A 23,959-nucleotide genomic window follows, 5' to 3' on the forward strand; every position below is an offset into this window, starting at 1 on the left:
TGGAAAAGAGGTTTATGAACCTTCTTTCTCTTTTCTTTCTTTCCCCTTAATGAGCTTACGAACCCTTGGGAATTTATTTGTAGTTCATATAACTACATATATATATGTAGTTCATAACCCTCAAGGCTAGAAACTATTAATACTTCGAAAGGAGAAAAGAAATAGGAGACTACCATAGTAAACGGAAAAGGAATTAGCATACTTGGATTAAGAAAGGTGAGTGGAATATGCCCCTGGAAATGGGTATATTCTATGTACTGAACAGATGTATTCTTTAAAAATTCATTGTGAATGTGCATGTGGTATATGAGAGATTGAAGGAAAAAATAACAAACTTTTGAAAATGTAAAGAGGGAGAGTGATGGGTTCTTTGGAGTCATCTGAGGAAGGAGCTCTGACCCCAGGTTGCTGTATGCCCACGAGTAACTCTCCTAATTTCATAGTCTTATCGTGTATTTGTGTGTGCGCGTGTGCGCGTGCACTCCGTCGTGTCCATTACTTATCTATAAAATGACAAGAGGGACTGTTGATCTTTACGATAGTCTCTGTTCTAGCTTTTGTAATCAGTGAGTGCAAATTTAAGTTCATTGCGTTATGTATGCTCTAATATGTTCCTTTATAAATTGGAATACTGTGCTTAGAGGAAACTTGCTTTAAGAAATCAAACTTTGGAAGCAGTATATTTTATTTTAAATATAAGTTTAAATAACATTGTTATTGTGAAATTCAAATAATGTAGAAATATTTATACTAAAAAGCAAAAATTTCCCTTTATCCTGTCCTGACCTCATTCTCCTAGTTGGAAGTAACCCAGTTACTAGTTTGATGTGTATGCTTCTAGACTTTTCCTCTTGTGCATTATATACATATGTAAATATGAAGTTTTTTGTTTACTTTTTAGAAGTATGTTTTGGTGCATGTGTGTGTGTTTCAATAAATTATTCAGTACATGTTATTCCCCGACTTGCGTACTCCACTTGAGTTGTCTTGTGGGGCTTTCAAATTTCTAGTTTATATACCTGTCTTATTATTTTTATGTTATTTACTTATTTATTTATTTTTATTTTTTAATTTATTTTATTTATATCTAAATAAAATTAATTTTATTTCGTTTTGGCTGCACTGGGTCTTCATTGCTGTGTGCGGGCTTTCTCTGGTTGCAGCAAGTAGGGGCTTCTCTTCGTTGCAGTGCATGGGCTTCTCATTGCAGTGGCTTCCCTTGTTGCGGAGCACAGGGTCTGGGTGCATGAGCTTCAATAATTGCAGCATGTGGGCTCAGCAGTTGTGACTCCTGGGTTTAGAGCATCGGCTCAGTAGTTGTGGCACATGGGCTTAGTTGCTCTGTGGCATGTGGAATCTTCCTGGACCAAGGATTGAACCCATGTCCCATGCATTGGCAGACGGATTCTTATCCACTGCACCACTGCAGAAGTCCACCTGTTTTACTATTTTTAATTGTATGGCTTTCTATGATGTGAATGTATTATCATAGCTTATTAACCCCATCCAGGGACTTTAGATCATTTCCAGCTTTGTAGCAATAATAAAAACAGTGTAGTAAAGAACATGCCCACACAGAATAGTAACTTATTGAACCCTTGGTGTATGGCAGTGCTGTACATTATTTCATTAAATAATCTCAAACTGGAGATAAGTACTATCATGAAAAAATTGCATGAAGAAGCCAGTCAGAGCTGGTAAGTCGTAAACAGATTTATTCAGGGGGTGTAACACTGGAATTTATGCACAGTTCAACCACAGCTTTTATTGCTCCTGAAAAGGTGAAAAAGGCCAAAATATTAGGAGGATGTTGCAGGATTTTAGGGCTATAAGGAACCATAGAGATCAACTCCTACATAGCTTTGCATCTCTGTTGCTGCTGCTGCCTTGTCTTGAGTGACCCTGTAATTGGTCATTCAAACTGGGAAACTTTTGAGAGAAAGAAGAAGTGTTATGATAATATTTTTGCTGAGATAGCAGACATGTTTGTCCTGGACAAATCGAGATGCATGAACACCTTACCCCTAGCCTAGACCACCTTCACCTTTCACACGGGTTACTGCATTGGCCTCATGCTTGGTCTCCTTATGTTTACCTTTATCCTGTTCCAATCCATTCTCTCACAGCAGCCAGAATAACCTTTTTAGAACATAAATCTGCTTATATCATGTCATAGTTTAAACCCTGTTTGGCTTTGTGAAAGAAGATATTTATTTGATCCTCCCGTGATTATTAAGATGCAACATGAAAGTAAAATGCACGTAAAACTGTGAGTCAAGTCCTTTGTTTGAATCTCATATATCAAGACTAGTTTGGTGACCTTGGGCAAGCTATTTCTCAAGCTGTTTCCTCAAGTATAAAATACAGATAGACCGAGGAGGGAGAGGAGGTAATAAATATGAAAGGTCCTGTATAAGTCCAGGACGTTGTTAATAGTTAACGTTATGCTTGTAGTGTCCTTTGAAAAATTGTCCTTGTGTCTTAATCACAGTATCGAGCAGGTCGTGGTAGGATTTTTACAAGCTGAACCCTGTGACTGTCCAAGTTTCAGTCTTTTTTTTTTTTTAATCAAAGTCTATAAAAGTTAAGTAATTTACCAAAAGTAAAAGCTAGTTACCATGTTGGTACTAAAACCCAAGACTATATCTTTGGCATTATAGTCTGGTAATCTTTCCACTAGACTTTGCTGCCCTCCCAAAAGAATTAAGAAGATTATGTGTTTATAAAAAATTGCATAAATATTTTACCTGTTATTATAACTTTGATACATAACGCATCTTCTGTAATTTGAGAAAAGTTTAGAAAGGTGTATCTGTATAATTTCCTGACTTAATCAGGACTTTTGGCTTATAGATGGTGGCTTGTTGAAAGAGAGTTTGTCGGGTTACATAGGTAGCTAAAAGAAATATTAGAGTACCTCTCAGAATTGATGGTCCAGGCTTCAGAGACTAGAACTGGAACTTAGGACAGACAAGACTGTTTATCATCGACAGCCCTAGGTCTGTATGTCCTTAACAGTTGACAAACCAAGAACGATGGGCTACACCTCCCTCCCTCCCTCCCTCTGCTTTCTCTCTTTTTTGGGAGGACTCCTTTTGGCCTAACCCATACCCATAACCATTTCTGTGGTAGTATTCGATTGAACATTATGAAATTACCGATAGACATATTTTAACCATCTAAAAAAGCCACTTCACATACACTGCCTTAGTAGTGCAGGGTGTTATAGGAGAAAATGAGGCATCATAGATCCACAGCCCTAATGGAACCTCAAAAACCAGTAGAGTTCCACAAAAGAGCTGTTTTTCTGCTACCAGAAGAAGGAAAATAGGAAAGTATTCTGGAGAGACGAATGTTAATATAATAACCATAGTGTGACACAGAGGATGGATCAGTTAGAATACAGGTAGTGTATAACGTGCGTGCTCAGTCATGTCTGACTCTTTGCAACCCCATGGCCTGTACCCCCGCCAGACTTCTCTGTCCATGGAATTTTCCAGGCAAGAATGCTGGAGTAGATTGCCATTTCCTACTCCAAGGGAATCCTCCTGACCCAGAGATCAAACCCATGTCTCCTGCATTAGCAGGCAGATTCTTTACCACTGAACCATCTGGGAAGCCCAGAATTCAGCTAGACCACTCTGGAAATGAGAAAGACTTCAAATATAAAAATTTCTAAAATGAGAAGCTGAATTTTTCTTTTCTTATGCATCTCAAAGTTTGACAGATCTGCCTTTTATGTAATACATGGGCCTAAAGCTCTCAAATTTTACCTTTTGTACTTTGCTGTTGTATGTTAAACATTTATCGAATGTCAGACACGTCCTGGATACCTTCCACAAAACAATCATTTAAAGACGAACTGAGGCTCAAAGAGATAAAATAACTTGCCTAAGATTACACAACTTATTAACTACAGAACTAGAATTCAAAGTCGAAATTGAAGGTAAAACCCAGCTTTTCCTTTCATTGCAGTACTTCCCAACGATTGTCATTGAAATACCTCTAAAGACAGAAGAGAGTACATATGTATGCCTGAGATGTCTGTAGGCACATAGGATCTTAAATGAGTGTGTTTGCTACTCTGTAATAAATGGTGATAACTGTGGTTTTTAAATGCTGATGGTTTTGTTATTGTTGCTCTTCTTTAGTTACTATATGGCTGTGCTGGGTCTTTGTTGCCGCAGGGGCTTTTCTCTAGTTGTGGCCAGTGAGGGCTACTCTCTAGTTGTGGTGTGCAGGCTGCTCATTGTGGTGGCTTCTCTGGTTGCAGGGCACAGGCTGTAGGGCCCACAGACTTCAGTAGTTGTGGCTCATGGGCTCTAGACCACAGGCTTACGGCACAAAGGCTTAGTTCCTCCACGGCATGTGGGGTCTTCCTGGATCAGGAATTGAACCAATGTCTCCTACATTGGTAGGTGGATTCTTTATCACTGAGCCGCCAGGGAAGCCCCCGTTGTTGCTGTGTTTAACTCAGACTTTGAGTTAAATTGTCTGCGTGCGGTGTCTGGCACATTATCTCAGTATGAGAAAAATGGCACACTATGGCTTAGCGTGTGCTGCAGCTAGAGGATGGCTCACCTAGTGTATATCACTCCGGTCAGACCCGTCGGCTGTGAGGACCTCACTTCTTCCGTGAATTTTTCTGCTTATAGTGAGTTGTTACACAGCTTTGGAAGTGGTTTGTAGTTGCTGTATTACAGCTGAATATTATTTTGTTGTTGTTGTGCATACCTAAGGGAGATATTAGCTATGTGCTTTATAGAAACTATACCTTTTTTTTTTTTTTTTTAAGAGAGTTTGAGGCATTGGAGGGAAAGAGCAGCAAAAAGTATGTTACTAATTATGTAGCAGTGCTTGGGGGAGGAGGTTGGGAGTATAATAAGACAGAAGAAAAGAATGCTTTCTGGTCATTGATGCTGAAGGTGAGAGGTTCCCAATTTGATACAAAAAGCAAAACTGAAGTGATTTGAACTCCTTATTTTCATAGATAATTATAATAATGATATAATAAGTACGAAGGATGCTTTGACTAGTTTGCAGTTATGCAGGTTTCCAGATGTCTACAAAGTGCTATATTTAGGGAACATTTTGGTGAAAAAGTTATTAAGGTGGTGGTATAATAAAAAACTTGACCATGGGAAAATTTTCATAGTTTTAATTATACATCAGCTATATTAACTCTTTTGTTTTAAATTAGTTCAAGTAGCTATGAAAATCTTTACAGAAGTTAATCTGTGTAAAAATGATTTTCAGTTTTTCTCATCTTTTATAAGACTTATCTGGTATACATTTTCTTATACATCATTAAATTGTTTCTTAAGCAGTTTACTTTAAAAATATTCCATATTTTCTTTTTTTTATATAGATGATAGTATTTCTGCTGCAAGTACTTCTGATGTTCAGGATCGCCTCTCGGCCCTTGAGTTACGAGTTCAACAGCAAGAAGATGAAATCACAGTGCTAAAGGCAGCTTTGGCTGATGTTTTGAGGCGTCTTGCAATCTCTGAAGATCATGTAGCCTCGGTCAAAAAATCAGTCCCAAGTAAAGGTAATTAAGTGTGTTGTGAAGTAGGGAGAATTTTGCTTTTCACAACATTTTCTTTGAAATAATATATTAAATGTATTTTATCAATGACATTAAGATTGGGACTATAAAACTATAGTTTCTCTTTGGGGTTACATATGACTAGAGTTTATTTTCCATTTCCTTTTTCTTTATTCCCAAGAAATTCTGAAAGTTTATTATTTTAAATTGGGAATTTTTGTGTAATGCCACTAATTGTACTTACTGGCTTTTGTATCATAGTGTTTGTGTGAATTTAATGTCTTCCAACTGCATAACAAATTTACTTAGAGCACAAACAGAATCATCTGTTTCCCATAGACTTTACAGTGTATGTTGAATATAGCGGATAGGCTCTTATACTGTTAAAATGAACCCTCTTATCATTAGAGAAATTATTTAAGCCATTATAGTTCATAAAGCTTCATGCTAAGCCTTCTGTGGTCATTAGTCAGTAAAGTCTTGAAGAATTTAAACTCTGAAATTTACTGCCAACCCCAGTTCAGTGGAAATTTCAGATTCCAGATTTTGGGAATTTTCACAGATTGAAATAAACAGTTATCAGGACCTTGTTGCTCTGAGTTTGGAGCAGATGTCATGTGACCTTTCTCTTCTTCCAGCCACCCAGAAGGAATTTTTAATTCTTTCACCTAATTGAACAATCAAACACATCATTTCATATGTCTCACTGATTTCTTGGTAGAGTAGACAGACCATGTTGCAAGAAGGGGACCCCTTCCAGGGCCTGTAAGTGGGCTCTTGTCTAACACTCAGAAATGAATTGTCTGAGGAGACTCACATGCTGACAAAGCAAGAGATTTTATTAGGAAAGGGCACCCTGGCAGAGAACAGTAGGATAAGGGAACCCAGAAGAATTGGCTCTGCCACATGGCTCACAGTCTTGGGTTTTATGGTGATGGGATTAGTTCCGGGTTGTCTTTAGCCAATCATTTTGACTCAAGAGTCCTTCCTGGTGGTGCATGCCTTGTTCAGCCAAGATGGTTATCGAGAAGGATTCTGGGAGGTAGTTGGACATGTGGTGTCACTTTTTAACCTTTCCTGAACTCTCCCTGTTGGTGGTGGCTTATTAGTTCTGTGTTCCTTACCAGGACCACCTGTGGTAAAACAACTAACTCATGCAAATGGTTACTATGGTGCCTGGCCAGGGTGGGCGGTTTCAGTCAGTGTGCTTCCCCTAACAAACATAGGCATAATTATCCCCATTTGGCAACAGGAAAAGAAAAGATTCATCACCTTACCTCTACTGTAATATGTCAGTGCAAATGATTAATGAGGGGAGTCTTACATAACTCCTAGATTTTTAGTAAGTGATTAGTTAGTTAACTAGAATGTGAGGAGCAGATTTGGAAGGAAGATTATGAATTCAGTTTCTGAATGTTGAATTTGAGGTACATATGGTTTATAGATAGATATAAATTTGGGAATGTTCAGCTTAGGGATGAACATTTCTATGTTGAAGTCATAGAGGATGTAAAAAAGAAAGTAGCTCAGAGGGATGGCTCCATCTGTGTGCTGTACGAAGCCTCACCAGCAGGAGGTAGCACCCAAAACAGCACCAACGTGCAAATGGTAGACAGCAGAATCAGCTGTAAGGAGGAACTTCTCTTGGGCAGAACAAGCCCTTCCAAAAACTACAATATGATGACTGTATCAGGTTAAGATATAGTCTATGGATGGATCATCTTATAATGGATGGATAAATTTGATTTTTGCTTTGGGTGGGCTCCCCTTGGGGATGGATTATGGAATTTAAACCGTGTCACAGCTGTGAAGATCTGGCACAAGATAGAGTGGTAAAAAAAATTTTTTTTTAAGTGACAGTGCCATAGTTTGGACAGTACCTTTCAATGATTTTAATAGCCTGTGAGTCCAAGTAAATGATCATCTTATTTGCTAGGAGTGAAGTCCTAGGATGGTTTCAGTTTCTCCCAGACATGATACCTAAATTTTTACGTCAGTCCCTTTAATGCAAATCTGTATTTCTCTGCAGTAGAATTTGCAGAGAAAATTTGCACTATTCCACTTAAAAGTCGTTATCCTTTTCGGCAGCTCAATAGGAAAGCTCAACATTTTAAACATGGTAGTACTGGAAATTTTATGACAAGACTTTTACCTAGCACTTAAATATGTATAAATGTATATAAGACAAACTAGTAAGCATGACCGGGGGAAATGGTCAGACCTTGTATTGTGTTTTTGGCCTTGAAAGTAGCAAGTGACCAGAATCTGCCTTGGCAACAGGCTTTAAAAAAAAAAAAAAAAAGATCCTTAAAAAGACACTGTCTCAACTGTGGTGTTAGCACCAGCCAGCTCTCTGTACATTTGCTAGCTTGTAGTTTTCTAAGACTGAGTAAACTTCTTATTTTTAGAAAGTGGAGGTCTGGTTTGTAACTCTCCTTGTACTTAATTGGGTAAAAGTCTTTTCCACAAACCACCATCTATTTTGTGAACTTTGTTAGTCATCTTTTATTTGGTAAATTATGAACTGGTGTAAATTTGTACAGTTCATGTATATTGATTGTGGCAAAGTTGTACAGATTTCTATATTTTGGATGAGAAATTTTTCTTCTCTCTATAATAAATTGTTTCTTATCTTGGCAAAAAAAAAAAAAAAAAAAGAAAGTAGCTCAGGGTAGTTCTTTAGGGAGCTCCAGTATTTCAGCATAGCAAAGAAAGAGTGATTCATGTTGCCAGCTGCTACAAAGAAGTCAAGTAAAACAAAGACTGAGAGGTGACCATTGGATTTGATATTTCTGAAAATATTAGAAAACCTCTCCAAAAGGAATTTTAGTGGAGTGATAGGATTACAAATCTAATTGCACTATTTGAGAAATAAGAATTGAAGAGAATTGTGGAATCAAGAGCTGCAGCTATAGCCAGCTACTCTTCAAAAAATTTTCCTGAGAAGGGAAGAGGGTAGTCACCAGAAGGATGCTAAATCAAAGGCCAGTTTTAATTTTAATTTTTTAAGATGTTATAGACTTGAGCAGAAAAATATGTTGAGAACAGAAAGGCAGCAGAGAGGAAGATGATGTTGGTGGGGGAGGGGTAGTGGTAATTGTGGCAGGTTTCCTGGGAGTTTGAGAAGGGATGTTAAAAGCAGATTAAAAGCTTTTAGTGTTAGATGGAGTAAAGACTACAGCTGAGATAAGCTGGAAAGAGATAAAATTCAGTGGAGATTGATGTATGTTCACAGTTGTCAGTGCTGGAAGTTTCATCCCTTATCACTTTCTCCTCAGGAGATAGTGTTAGTTGCTCAGCTGTGGACTGGAATCCGCCAGGCTCCATGGGGTTTTCCAGGCAAGAATATTGGAGTGGGTTGCCATTTCCTTCTCGTGAAGCCCTTTGAGAAACTAAGACAGCTTCCGGGTGACGGACTGAAAAAAGGGAGTAAATGTTCGGACTGGTTAGAGTGGAGAATGGAAGGCCACAGAAAGAAGTGCTCAGGGACCCTGGTGTGAAACTTCTAGGGAGAGGCATTCATTCTGCCTGGCTTTCTGATTTACATTCTTAAACCTCCCGCCCTCCAGCGCTCCGGGGCTTTGTGTTAATTGTAGAAAGTTGGATAGCATGCCATTAATACATTTGTCTTACTAACCACCATTAGATAAATATGTCAGTGGTATGGGATAAGGGGCCTATGTTTGACAAAAGACTTGGTTAAAACCACTCTGGTTGTTATAAGTGGGTTTTTTATTTTTTGAGAACCAACTTTGAAGACTGTCAAGATCACACCCGGGGGAAAAATTTGTTTGGTTGTAAATTGATTTTTATAAGAGGATTCTGGAGTATTAATGTATATGGGCTTTACAGAGAAGGTAAACTGTGCATAATGAGAGAAGAACAAGTTTCTCTTCTATACTTGATATGTATAGCCTCCATTTCTGGCTCTGTATTAAATCCTATAAGAGAAAGTGACAGTATTTGATCATTACCCACAGCATTTTAAAAAATTTATATAGTTAGTATTAGCCTACAATCTTTAAAAAATTTTATTATGCTAAAACAATAATACATTTTAATCTTGTTTTGAGGAAAAATTAAAGTGTTTTCTCCCATTGTTTATTTACTAAGGTATTTTAGTAAAGAAAAATTTATAGAGAAAATTAAAGACTGCTCTTTTTTTAATTTGGCATTAGATGATATTTTATATGACACATCAGTTACTTAGCATCTACTAGTTCCATGAAATACAAATACAATTAAATAGCTGTAGCCCCTATCCCCAGGAATATATTTTTGTAAACTGTCCTTTTCTAATTGTCCTTCATTATTTCTTTGTATCTAAAATGCATTTCGGATCAGCTTTGTTAGAGGCTCTTCAGTAGAGATTTATCCAGTTCTGGAACCATCTGCAGTTTCTACATTGGAACTTTTCCTTCCACATAGTACTGATTATTAATTCTTATTAATAACTTTATTAATTAGAGAGATAATTTCCTTTCCGTTAATTCTATGTCTTAAGTTTACTTTGCCATTCTTTTTTTTTTTTTTTTGGCTATTACAAAAGTTTATTTAACAAAAAAGTTCAGTAAGAAAATGTACACAACCCAGTTTTTCTGGTAGTAAAATGTGGAGAAGGGGACACATGGAAGCAGTTGATTTCTCTGGTGAGCACAGCCGCTGTTCATACTCGTCCCAAGGCTTCTAACATGATGATACTATGTCCTCATATTACCACCGTTCCAGTATTGTTCTGTTGCCCACTAGTTGCCGTCTCCACACATTCATCTGTCACAAGATTCACAAAGGGATCAAATCCCTGCAGTATTCCTTGGACATGTCTGCCACCATTTAATTTCAATAACTTCTTGTCCATAAATTTCTTCAACTTGGGAGGGTGTGCTTTTGCTCATGATGTCTACTCTGCGAGCTCAAAGAAGCCTCCAAACGGAATTCGAGTGGTCCTCTTGCCATTCTTACAATATGCTGATATGGTTCACTTTTTCACTAGTCCACTAGTGAATATTCTTTAAGTTACTTTGTTACTTTAGACACAGACTTTGAATTGCTGGCTATAAAATGGATTGATGGGGGAAAATTGATTATGTAATAATTTGGGGAAATATTAATTAAGAAATGAGCATAATTCATTAAGAATTTATTACTGTTCCCCATTAGTGAAAAATTTTGCCTGACCATTTGTTTTCTAATATTGATACTAAAACATCAAGAGAAATACATAAAGTTTTGTTAATTTTATTTGCAATTCTGAGCAACTTTATCTCAAAATGTATATATATTACAGTATAAAAAGTAATTGACAAATATTAAGTGAATTTTTGCTGTTGTCATTTGTATATAACCTTAAAAAGATCAACTATCAGTTTTGACATAAAACAATATATTAATACTACAAATATTTGGAATAAACACGTAAAGCAAAGTATTTTTTAATAAATGCAAAAAAATTTTTGAAAAAATTTTGAAAAAGCAGTGAAATTATTTTGCAAGAATTTTATATTTTTTCCTTCAATTAAAAAGTAGGTGATCTGAAATTAATGTTATATGTCAATTATACCTCAATTAAAAAAAACTGAAATCATTCCTGATACTATAGTACAGCTTTATACGTGAAATTTTTTAGTCCCTTGCGAAATGAGAATTTGTAGTATTCCCTTTCACACAAATTACTGCAGGACAGTAATCATTATCATCTTAAGATATTTAGAGCTTCTAGAGGACTTTTCTTTAGAGGTAAGAGTAAACTGCAATAGATAAGTGGGTAATAAGATTTTATGAAGCTATGGTCAGAAGTGTAAGTCAGCGTCCTTATTGTTGAAGACAACTATTACATACTTTTGCTAGATGGTGGTGATATGGAAACATGACTTGGCTGCAGGTAGGGCAAAAACTAAACGTGTGTGCTAATGGTTTAATGACATTCTCTGCCACTTCATAGTAGTATTGCCATTCAGTTAATGCCAGAATCAGAAACACACCTAACTAGTCATTTCAATATTTTTAGTTCTGTTCTTTTAGTTTGTCCTCTCCAGTATGCCAGCAGTATTAAAAACTAAACCTCATTTTTTCTTGAACATATTATGTCAGACACTTAACTGAGGTAGAAAGTTTTCCCAATAGTTTTTAAGGTGGCCAGTCATTTAAATTTCTCATATACCTTCTCTTCTGTTGGAGAATTCTTTCCTTTTGACGACATATGTTCATAATATATACACCAGTTGCAGCTGAATCCTTGCCAAAAAAAAAAAAAAAAAATTACCTGTACTTTGGAGCAAAAGGGAAGGCCCAGGGAACATTCTGGCAGTTTTAACTGCCAGGAAGACAAATTATGTCACAGCTGGTGCCTGGGAAACCCATTAAGACCTCTTGGGGTGACCAAATGAATGTAATTTGAGAATATAGCCCAGTGGCAATATGTGAAGACAAGCTGTTAGTACACAATGGTATAAAAGCTCATGAGTCAAATTATCTAAAGGTGGGAAACCGTCATTTTAAACCAGGAAACTGCTGGTAAATCAGAAAAATCAAGCATTATGACTGCTGCTTGAGAAGTGAGAGAACCCAGAGGCAAAATTGAAATTTAGAGGATGTCAGTTCTCTAAAAAAAGCATTCCTAATTATGCAGAATCTAGGATAGTATACAGGCACAGATCTGTATCATTTGGCTCTTACTGTAAATAACATTTGGGAGCAGACAGAGATGGTCATGAGTTTGCTGAAAATGTTGTTAATAAGTAAATTCCTTTAATCAGGTTAGAAGGAGTGAATTTCCTTGGTGGGGCCCTTAAGCTAAAATGATTCATAATTGTGGTAGGGGATGGAGAGTATCTTATTATTTTGACAACACATCAAAGACTGCATCAAAGACTTCTAAGCTGCTCTTTGTATGTGAAAGTAAAAGGGTGGATATTGCCTCAGACAAGGCAGCAATTACCATTTACAGAGCTCCATTTCTCCATGAGAGTCAAATACTCTTTGGTAATTTCTACTCAGAATACCCTTTAAAAACTTAATGGCCAAGAGTTAAGACTAAAGGACACCTTCCTGTGAGACAAGAGGACAGGAGAAAAGTATGGATAGAATTCCAAATGGAAGAGATAAAATTTGATAAAGTATATGTAGTCCTCACTCTTTTCAAAGAACATTTAATTGACAAATTGGAAAAGGTGGGAGGGAGCTTGAAAATGTGAAGAGAACGGAAGAGGTGAGTGTGAACTAAAAGTTTTCATCACAGGCCATCTTTACCCTTCTCCTGATCAAAAAATTTCTCATCCTTTAGGGCCTCAAGTGAATTCTTGAAAATGATCTATTTTTGGTCTCTTCTTGGAGTTGTTTAAAAGTTTTATTATGTGGTTCTGTTGGTATATATATATATATATATATATATATATATATATATATATACCAAATTTGTTGCTCTTGCAAGATTATAAACTATTTGGAGGCAGGGACAGTTTCTTACATAACTAGCCTTGGGGTGACTCAATAAATGCTCGTTAAAATAAATGCAGGAAGAAGAAAGCTATAGAGTAGGAAGTTATTTTCTAAGTTAGTCATTGGATGGAGGGATTGGGATGGATGCAAGAATAAGAGGATGTTACAGATGAGGGTAGCAATATTCATTTCAGATTTGCAACACTTGCAGCAGTCCCTCGTGATAACTTTACTGTGAGTGTAGAGTTCAGTGAAATTCATTAGTCCTTAGGAACTGTTAGGCTAAAATGTCAGAAAGGTCATCTGCTTAGGTTTGTCATCAAGAAATATAAACAGTGATGATTAGCATCCTTATGTCACAATAAAGTAAAATAAAGTATAAAATTTATTCATTGGCCTTCAACCCTGGCATTATGATGGCTAAAACTGAAATTGTAATTAAAACTAAATTAGTACCTTCTTGGTTTATAGGCTGTTAGGCTAATTTCTCTTATTTGAACTGTATTTCTGCTCAGAAATAGGACTACTTTTGTACTGTTGTTTACTAGAGGTCGCTGTTGCTTCCAGTCTTGCAGGCTAATCTTTGAGAGGCTTGTGACTTAGACTTTATAATGCCCAAGCCTTGGGGGAAGGGATGTAGATATATAAACATACGTGTGTAGCTAATGATGCATTTTAGTCATAAATTTGTGTAACTGCAATCATTTTTATGCTCCTTTCTTCCAGTTAGGTTCCTAATATTCTAAATTTCAAAGAATACATTTTAGACTTCTCAGCCAGAAAACAAGCCTCTACCCACAGTTCCTTTTTGTTTTTTGCCTATGCTTTAAATAACTCATTGCCTCTACTGTGGGAGATCATTCACCCTTTTATCCAAATACTAAGGATTCCTGGCACTAAGAGTTACTTGAAATTAAACTGTAGGATGGACAGTGACCATGAAAATCTTTTGGTCTCTTCTTGCTACTTAACGTAAGTATCTGGGGACCTTGATGATTTAGTACTTTTCTCTGCTTAGAATTTTCTTTTCCCCTACTCCCATCTGGTGAATTCCTGTCTGTTATCCTGGCATAGCTCAAAATGTCACTCTCCGTAAGACAGAGTTACTTCTTTCCACTTATTACCTAACCATTCCTTCTCCCTGGATTCATATCTTGATTTCACTCTCTAATATAACCTTGAGCAAGTTAATAATCTCTCTAGGCCTCGGTTATTTCATCAGCAAAACTGGAATGATAGTAGTATATCCTTTTTAGGATTATAGTGAAGATTAAAGGACATAATAATTATAAAACACTTAGGATAACAATATTTAGCAAGTGCTTGATAATTAATATTAATACTTTTCTATTCCACTTACTGTATTGTATCTCTTTCCTTCATCTTTTCAATGCACCAGTCACTATTTTAGGTGCTGGAGATTAAAGAAATTAAAAAGGCACTGACTTTGCTTCCACGGGGCCTTAGGTAAAGTGAGAAAACAGCTAAGTCAATAATTATGATATAATAATTGATATTAAAAAGATAAACTTAGGATGTTGTGGGAGCACCTAACTGAAACTGGAATCGAAGATTCCTTGCAGAAGGTGACATCAGCATTCATCTTCCTTTATGATCTTAACATCCAGCTACTGGTACCAGTTCCCAAATTGTTAATCTGTATTCTAGACTTGAGCAGTTAAGAATTATCTACTTACTAGGTTCTTCTGCTTCTGTATCCCTCAGAATTCGAAAATGTAAAATGTCCCCAAGCTGAAATCATTATCTTTTAGGACCTAAATATTTCTTACAACTTCCTTTTCCTTTCCTTTTATGCTACCTAGCTCTTATTTCAGGTCCCCATCATGCTATACTTAGACCACTGCCCTGAAATCTACTCTTCATACAGCCAGCTAGGATGAACTAAGTATTTTTTTCAGCTTAATAGAGATCTTTGGTGGTCTCTCTTTCCTACAGATAAAATCTCCATAACCTAACTCCTCCTCACCTCTGCCATCTGGACTTTACCATCTGGACTCTGCTTTTTCTTGCTCTACATTCTCACCACATAAAGCGCTTTTTTCTTCCCCACCCGCATGCTCTGCCCACTTACACACCCCACTTTACCTTCTTCCTGTTCCTTTACACACACTGGGAGAAGATCCATGTATCCTACCACCTCGCATTTACCTGGCTACCACTTATTGTTCTTTAAGACTGTTGTGCACTCTTTCTAGGAAGCCCTTCTTGAGCTCTGTGTGTCTAATCATCCTGACAGAACCCTGTGTCTTTTCTCTGTACTTATGTGATACTCTGTGCATATCATTTTGTTGCTATACTTTATGTTTTCAGTGCTAGTGTGATTTTCTTGCAAGATTTTAATTCCCTGATGTTCCTGGCTCCCTTATATTCTCTTGTAAACACAAGGCTAGGATAATAATAGTCCTTGAGTAAATATTTGATGGGTAAATGGATAATGAATATATGTTAATTTAGGCAAGCAGAGGTGACTAGTGTATTACACAGAGAAGGACCATTCAGGAGCAAAGTGCAGAGGAGTAAAAAAGTACTTAGTTTGGAAGTTTAAAATAAACAGAAATATGAGGTGTGAAGTTGGGAGTGTCAAAAATGAGCTTCAACTGGTGAAGAGAGCCCATAGTGAAAGATTTTCTTATGCCTTGCTAAGGAATTTATTTTTTATCCTGAGGAGAGCCATTAAAGGATTTTAAATTAAGTAATGACAGGTAGATTTACACTAATCCATTAATTCTAAGATGGCTCTATTTCTTGCATTTTAACATCTCTGGAATTGCAGTGTATCTTACTATTGATTGTGTCTTACAGTTCTTCTAAGCAGCACTTCTTTCTGGTGCTGTTCATGATAATTGTATATATTACAATTGATGACATGTTAAATTCAAATACATAGCATGTTTTAGAAAGAGTTCTGACACAGTGTACAGGATGTTTTAAGAACAAGGTCATAACACTGCCAGAAGGGAGAACAGAGATAATCTGATCATAATCCAGAAGAGAAATTTGAGGCAGTAGTGGTGAAGAATGCATTCATTTCGTCGTTTAGATATTAAGTGTTTTCTAGGATTCAAGCAGAATGCTAAGCATGGTGATACGGACAAGAATCATAACAACAAGTAAGATTTCCAGCTAGAGTTACAGGTTTAAGTAAAAATAAATGGTTTAAGTAAAAATGGGTCATAGACCTCAATGTGAGGACTAAAGCCATTAAAAATTCTATTAAAAAAATACATAGTAGGAGAAAATCTTAGTGTCATTGGTTTGGCAAAGATATCTCTTTGTTTGTTTGGCAAAGATGTCTTAAACAGGACACAATGAGTACAAATAATAGAAAACTCAGTTATTTGAACTTCATTAGAGTTTTTAAATCACTTCTTCCAGAGACTGTCTTGAAAATAAATGTTTTTACCTTTGAGAAATGAAAGCATATGTCCACTCATAGACTTGTACAGTCTTGTTCATTGTAGCTTTATTTGTAGTATAGAAAACTGGAAACAACCCAGATGCCAGCAGGTAAATGAATAAGTGAATTAAAACATTGTGATACCCATATGATGGGATAGTATTGAGCTATAGAAAAGACTGATCTGCTGATACACTTACCAGCTCAGATGAACCTCAAAATAATAATGCTGAATTTTAAAAGGCAGGCAAAAGATATACACTGTATTATTCCATTTATATAAAATTCTAGAAAATGTAAACTAATCTATAGTGATAGGAAGTAGATCAGTGGTTGCCTGTGGACAAGAGTGAGGGAGAGAGCAATGAATCACAGAGGGACAGAAGGAAACTTTAGAGAATGATGGCCACATTCGTTATTCTGATTGTGGTGATTGTTTCACAGGGACATAGGTATGAAAAATTTAGTATTAATAAATTGTACACTTTATGTGGGCTTCCCTCATAGCTCAGTCGGTAAAGAATCTGCCTGCAATGCAGGAGATCTGGGTTCGATTCCTGGGTCGGAAAGATCTCCTGGAGAAGGAAATGGCAATCCACTCCAGTATTCTTGCCTGGAAAATCCCGTGGACAGAGGAGCCTGACGGGCTGCAGTCCATGTGGTCGCAAGAGTCGGACATGACTTAGAGACTAAACCACCACCACACTTTATGTACAACTTATTGTATGTCAATTTTCTCTGAACAAAACTGAAGGGAAATTTTTTTTTTTTTTTTTTTTTAAGCATGATAGATGCAATAGAGCTCTTAGCCACCCATTCATTGCCATTGAACATTGGCAGTAAGGAGGTGGAGGAATCAAAACTGGCTTCTTATTTTCTGGTTTGTATAGTGAATGGCTGTTAATGTCTTTCACCATGAATAAGATGTATCACAGAGTCCTGGTTTTTAATTGTATTGTTTGGTGGGAGGAGGGGCACATAAGTTCATGAGGAGGTATTCAATAGCAGTTAGATGTAAAAAAATTATAAAAAGGGTATGATGGTGTCAAGATAACTGAAGGCCAAAATATAAAATCTGAGCAAGAAAAGAATATCAGGCAAATGAGAGTGAGAAGAAATCAGAGCTAAGAAGAAATTCAGGTGAGGGCAGTGTCCTAGAAACTAAGGACATTGTCATTGCCTAAATACTGTTCTTTCATGAAAGATCAACAGTATTAGGTGCTGAAGAAAAGCAAGATAACAACTGAAAAATATTCATTGAATTTAGTGAAAAAGAAGTCACTGGTGCTCTTTTCAAGAGAAGTTCCTGTGAAGTGGTTAGATGATATAACCAGGTTATAGAAGGCTGAGGTGCAGATTGGAAAGTGTAGACTACTGGCTGTTTTCCAAATATTAAACTTGGAATGGAGGTGGATGGGTGCATGTGTCAGGGTCGGGATAATTAGGGGAAATGCAGAATCAAGAGTTCTTTTGAGTATACAGTCATCCATTAGTATTCTTAGGAGATTCATTCCAGGACCCCTGAGGGGGTTGCTCAAAATGCAAAAACATTTAAGTCCCTAATAAAATGGCATAGTACAGTTGGCCCACGGACTTGAGTGTCTGTGGATATTCATATCTGTGGGAGATGGAGGTTGTCCCAGAACCAGTCTCCCATGGATGCCAAAGGACAGCTGGATATATTTATGAATTATACATACTGAGTTATGTATATATATTTTGAACAATGCCAATAAACTTATTGGTGTTTAGCAAGTAGAATACATAGAGTTATTAAATTCTAAATGAGTTACAGAGGACTTACTACTCTTCATGCAAATTGTGACCATAATCAGACTAAAACTAAAGAGAGTTTCCCATTTATACTAACAGGGAGAATGTGTTTGTTTTTCTTTTAGAGATAATTGCTAACTTGGTGTGTATGAAATACAAAGTCTTCTTTCTCCTTGAGGTAAAAGAACATGAAGTAGCTTTTCTCTGTTTACATACTTGTTTGTAAGAGAAGTTCTAAAATAATTTAAAACAAAATTCAGGGGGCTTCCCTGGCGGTCCAGTGGTTAAGACTTCAACACAGGGGGTATGGGTTCAGTCACTGGTTGGGGAGATAAAATCTCACATGCCTTGGGGTCAGAAAAAAACCCCAAAAAACATAAAACAGAAGCAATATTGTAACAAATTCAATAGACTTAAAAACAGACAAAATTTAAAAATAAGTATTGATTAGTGGCCTATCTCACTGCTGCACTCCAGTTTTTCAGAAAGAGAACATTAATGTATAATTCCTTCCTGAAAGACTTTTATCATGTGTATATTGGCAGGATTCTGATAAAGATATTAAAAATACAATAAACATGATTTGTACTTCTGTCTGTGGTGTGGCTGCAAAACTTCTCCAGTGTTTTTGATTTTGTTCTCATTCCCTTGTACTTATACAGTCAACCAGATTCAATGAGAGTTCAGGTTAGGCTAAAGATTTATCATTTTCAACATAGAGTACTTGATAATTTTCAGTCACATAGTATGTTTTTTGAGACCTACCATCTTATTCATACAAGCATCTTTATTTTTCTATTTTTCATTTATTTTACATGATAAAGAATAAAATAACTAGATAATTGCAAAGATATTTCGATTTTTAAAATTGTTATTGCCTGTATACTTTATAACTGGCTTAGTACTCAGAAACCTTTATAGTGAATAATAAAAAGGAAGCCATTATATTAATGTATATACCTCAAAATGGCCAATACATCATAATATATCTCATCTTTTTGAAGTGAGTGTCTAGGATGCGACGAAAGAACTTTCTGAGACTCATCAAAACTGTAAGGCATAACACTGCCATCTAATCATGTGGAGATAAATGGTAATTTCACAAGATACCTTGGAAGCATTTGAAGAATTGAACAGTAAACTGTAGGACTTTGAAACATTGATGATATGTTGACTTTTTAAAACATTTTTATTGTAAAATACATGGCATAAAATTTACTACTTTAACCATTTTTAGGTGTACAGTTCAGTGGCATTAATTACATTCACATTGGTTGTGTAACCATCACTACCATCCATCTCTAGAGCTCTCTTATCTTCCCAAACTGAAGCTGTGCATCCATCTACTCCTTTCCCCATTTTGTTTTTTTTCCTAGCAGCTATCATTTTGTTTTCTGTTTATATGAATTTAACTCCTCCAGGTATCTAGTATAATTAAAATATGACAGTTGCTCTTTTCTGCTTATCTGGCTTATTTCACTTTGAATAATGTCTTCAAGGTTCATCCATGTTATAACATGTTTTACAATTTCATTTCCTTATTAGGTCAACTAATATTCCATTGTGTATATATATATATATATATATATATATATATATATACCAGTCATTTGTCAATGGACATTTGGGTCAGTTCAGTTCAGTCGCTCTGCTAAGTCACTTCAGTCGTGTCCAACTCTGTGCGACCCCATGGAGAACAGCCCACCAGGTTCCCCATCCCTGGGATTCTCCAGGCAAGAACAAGGAGTAGGTTGCCATTTCCTTCTCCAGTGCATGAAAGTGAAAAGCAAAAGTGAAGTCGCTCAGTCCTGTCCAATTCTTTGCGAACCCGTGGCCTCCCTCTCCATCACCAACTCCTGTAGTTTACTCACACTCATGTCCATTGAGTTGGTGATGCCATCCAACCCTCTCATCCTCTGTTGTCCCCTTCTCCTCCTGCCTTCAGTCTTTGCCAGCATCAGGGTCTTTTCACATGAGTCAGTTCTTGCATCAGGTGGCCAAAGTATTGGAGTTTCAGCTTCAGCATCAGTCCTTCCAATGAATATTCAGGACTGATTTCCTTTAGGATGGATTGGTTGGATCTCTTTGCAGTCCAAGGGACTCTCAAGTGTCTTCTCCAACACCACAGTTCAAAAGCATGAATTCTTCAACACTCAGCTTTCTCTATAATCCAACTCTCACATCCATACATGACTACTGGAAAAACCGTAGCTTTGACTAGATGGACCTTCCTTTGACTAGATGGCCAAAGGTCTCTGCTTTTTAATATGCTGTCTAGGTTGATCATAGCTTTTCTTCCACAGAGCAGGCATCTTTTAATTTCATGGCTGCAGTCACCACCTGCAGTGATTTTGGAGCCCAGAAAAATAAAGTCAGCCACTTTTTCCACTGTTTCCCCATCTATCTGCCATGAAGAGATGGGACCAGATGCCATGATCTTAATTTTCTGAATGTTGAGCTTTAAGCCAGCTTTTTCACTCTCCTCTTTCACTTTCATCAAGAGGCTCTTTACTTCTTCTTCACTTTCTGCCATAAGGGTGATGTCGTCTGCATATCTGAGGTTATTGATATTTCTCCCGGCAGTCTTGATTCCAGCTTGTGCTTCATCCAGCCCAGAGTTTCTCATGATGTACTCTGCATGTAAGTTAAATAAGCAGGGTGACAATATACAGCCTTGATGTACTCCTTTCCCTATTTGGAACCAATCTGTTATTCCATGTCCAGTTCTAACTGTTGCTTCCTGACCTGCACATAGGTTTCTCAAGAGGCAGGTCAGGTGGTCTGGTAGTCCCATCTCTTTCAGAATTTCCCACAGTTTGTTGTGGTTCACAGTCAAAGGTTTTGGCATAGTCAATAAAGCAGAAATAGATGTTTTTCTGGAACCCTCTTGCTTTTTCTGTGATCCAGCGGATGTTGGCAATTTGACCTCTGGTTCCTCTGCCTTTTTTTAAATACAGCTTGAACATCTGGAAGTTCACGGTTCACGTACTGTTGAAACCTGGCTTGGAGAATTTTGAGCTTACCTTTTGGCTATGTGGATAATGCTACTATGAATATGGGTATACAGATATCTGCCTGACTTCCTGCCTTCAATTTTGGGGGCTGTATATACCTGGAATCGCCAGATCATTTGGTCCTTTCGTGTTCACCAGCACTGTTCTGTACACCAGGGGGGTGTGTGTGTGTGTGTGCACGGGTGCACATGCGGTGCTGTTTTACATCTCTATGTGTAATACAGAGGGATATGTAATACAGGAGGAATTGGGATTTCAGTTTCTACATCTGTGTAGAGAGCACTGTGAACAATTTGCGTCATATATTCTTACTGAAAAATAGTCAAAGATCTTGAATAGATAGTTCTCCAAAGATATACAGAGGGCCAGCAAATCCAGTAAAAGATTCTCAGTGTTAGGGAAATGCAAATCAAAACCATGATGAGATAGCACTGAATTCCCAGAGATGGCTACAGTTGGAAAAAAAAACCCTGAAAATAACAAGTGTTGGCAAGGATGTGAAATTGGAACCCTCATACACTGTTGGTAACATTATAAAGTGGTGCAGCTGCTGGGTTTGGGGATTCCTCAATAAGTTAAACGTAACACTGTGACCGAGCAATCCAACTCCTAGCTATCTACCCAAAATAATTAAAAACATGTTCAAAGGAAAACTTGTATACAGATGTTTAAGGCAGCACTATTTACAATAGCAAAGGGAGAAAACAACCCAGATGTTCATCAGCAGATGAATGGGTAAACAAAATATGGCATAGTTGTAAAAATTATTCAGCCATAGCTTTCTGGCCTCGGTTCTCGGCGGGGATGTCAGTTTGCTGGAGCTTCGCGTGACTCGGCTTGCCCCGCAGCCAGGCCTCTGAGGGCCGGGGCGCCGGGCAGGACCATGCGGCTTCCCCGAGTCTTGGGAGGCTGCTGCCGAGACCGGACCGGGCAAGATGCTCCCGGGACCTGAACGCGTAGAGGGCAGCGGCCTGCTTTGGCCTCCGCCACGTTGTTGAGACCTCAGGCGGCTCCAAGCGGCCCCGAGTCTGCTTTTCCATGCTAGGAGACGGGGCGATGGGATGGGGGTGGGGGCGTTTGAGTTTATTTACTGTGTGTCAGGGAATTTCTAATGCGGGGATTTTGCGCGTGTGAAAGGGAAAGGCTTTACCGTGTAGAGCACGTACGCCGACCATGTCACGGTGTGAAATCAGGTCCACGCGAGAGTGCCATTTCAGGTGTAGATCTTGATAACTGTGTCATGGTGCAGAATTTGGCGGAAATGAGTATCACCATCCTTGCAGGTGAAAGATGGACGCTGGAAGCATAGACTGCTGCCAACCGAATACTTAACTATCTGGAAGTGCGAAGATGACCTAAGGCTGTCCTTGGTGAGGAATTTGACAACTTGATCTTCAGGACCTGCTTAGAGTATTTAAAATTTCCAGGATTGCTTTTAAAAAATAGTGCTTTTGGACAGCCCATAAATGTACATAGAAAGCAGTGGGACTGTAAATAAAATAATGTGCTTCTTGGAAAAAAAAAAAATTATTCAGCCATAAAAAGAATAAAGAATAAAATACTCTTACATTGCTGCCACGTGGATGGACCTTGAAAACATTGTTCTAAGGGAGAGAAACCACACACAAAAAGCACATAGTGTATGATTCCATGTATATGAAATACTCAGAATAGCCAAAACTATGGAGACAATGAATATTAATGGGTGGCAGGGGCTGGGGGATGGGTTGGAGGGAATGGGGGATGAATGAGTATAGGGTTTCTGTTTGGGGTGATAAAAATGTTCTGGACCTAGGTAGTGGTGATGGTTGCACAACATTGTGAGTATACCAAATGCAGCTAAATTGCACGTGTTGAAATGGTTCAAATAGTACATTTTATGAGTGTTTTACTACAGTAAAAAGAAAAATAAGGTAACAAGAAGTCACTGTTTGGCAGACCATCACTAGATCTGATGATCAGTAATATTAGCATAGTTTGGGGGTTATTTTACCTTATATGTGAAAATTTTCCTGGGAAGTTTGAAAAATAAATTTTAATAGGTCTTTTCCTTCCTCTCCTGATTCATTCTGTCTGAGGTAGGGAATAGGAACCTCAAAATTAAAGAAGTATTCTATGATTGACACAAGTGGCTCCCAACAGCGTATCATTGTCAGAAATTCAGCGCTGTACTATCACACATGTAACATCCTAGGCTGCCAGATGTTGTAGGCTCTATACATAAAAGTTTTTGTTCCTGTGCTTGTATGAAGGAAAAAAAATGAGATTGGCCAAATAGAAAAGATTTTCTTGTGTTCATATGAGAAAACTGAGTCCAAAAATTCAAAATTATTCTCTACTTCCAAATTTTTAAATAAATTTGACCCTTAATAGATGTGGCTCTTTTATCTTGTGACTGTGTCTTCCTTCCCATTACCTTGCCAGCATATTCATCACACATACATTCCAGTCCTCCTCCTGTTTGAATGAAGACAACCAAGGTTATTTCATATATTTATGCTTTATTTATAGGGAACAGTATTCTAAGATCCAAGATTTATGATATCTAGGATTTCTAATCAATTAAATGTCAACAGAACCTGAGTTCTTTCTGAAAATCGCTGATATGTGGGGACTTGTGGTTTACTTAAGGCACAGCTTTGAATCATGTCCTTTAAAGCTACTGTGTGTGAAAAACAAGCCTTTTAGTTAGAGAATGACTTGAGCTACAGTTCAGCAAATTAGCATGTCTTTTTTATAGGTCTGTTTTAATGAGATTAAATCTTCAGA

General features: G+C 37.4%; 1 protein-coding gene and 2 pseudogenes across 6 annotated transcripts in view; 2 read left to right on the forward strand and 1 right to left on the reverse strand.

The window, feature by feature from the left end:
• EML4 (EMAP like 4) overlaps positions 1-23,959 on the forward strand; it is a 153,074-nt gene that overhangs the window by 59,505 nt on the left and 69,610 nt on the right. For all 6 annotated transcript variants that reach the window (XM_070477414.1, XM_070477394.1, XM_020871310.2 and 3 more), the window contains exon 2: positions 5,369-5,551. In XM_070477414.1, coding sequence (XP_070333515.1) covers positions 5,369-5,551 — 183 coding nt within the window. The remainder of the gene's footprint in view (positions 1-5,368; positions 5,552-23,959) is intronic.
• On the reverse strand, positions 10,215-10,433 carry LOC110123422 (small nuclear ribonucleoprotein G pseudogene; annotated as a pseudogene).
• On the forward strand, positions 16,025-22,717 carry LOC139031486 (uncharacterized; annotated as a pseudogene).

This window comes from Odocoileus virginianus, chromosome 2 (genome assembly GCF_023699985.2).
Source record: "Odocoileus virginianus isolate 20LAN1187 ecotype Illinois chromosome 2, Ovbor_1.2, whole genome shotgun sequence".
Lineage (NCBI taxonomy): Eukaryota > Metazoa > Chordata > Mammalia > Artiodactyla > Cervidae > Odocoileus > Odocoileus virginianus.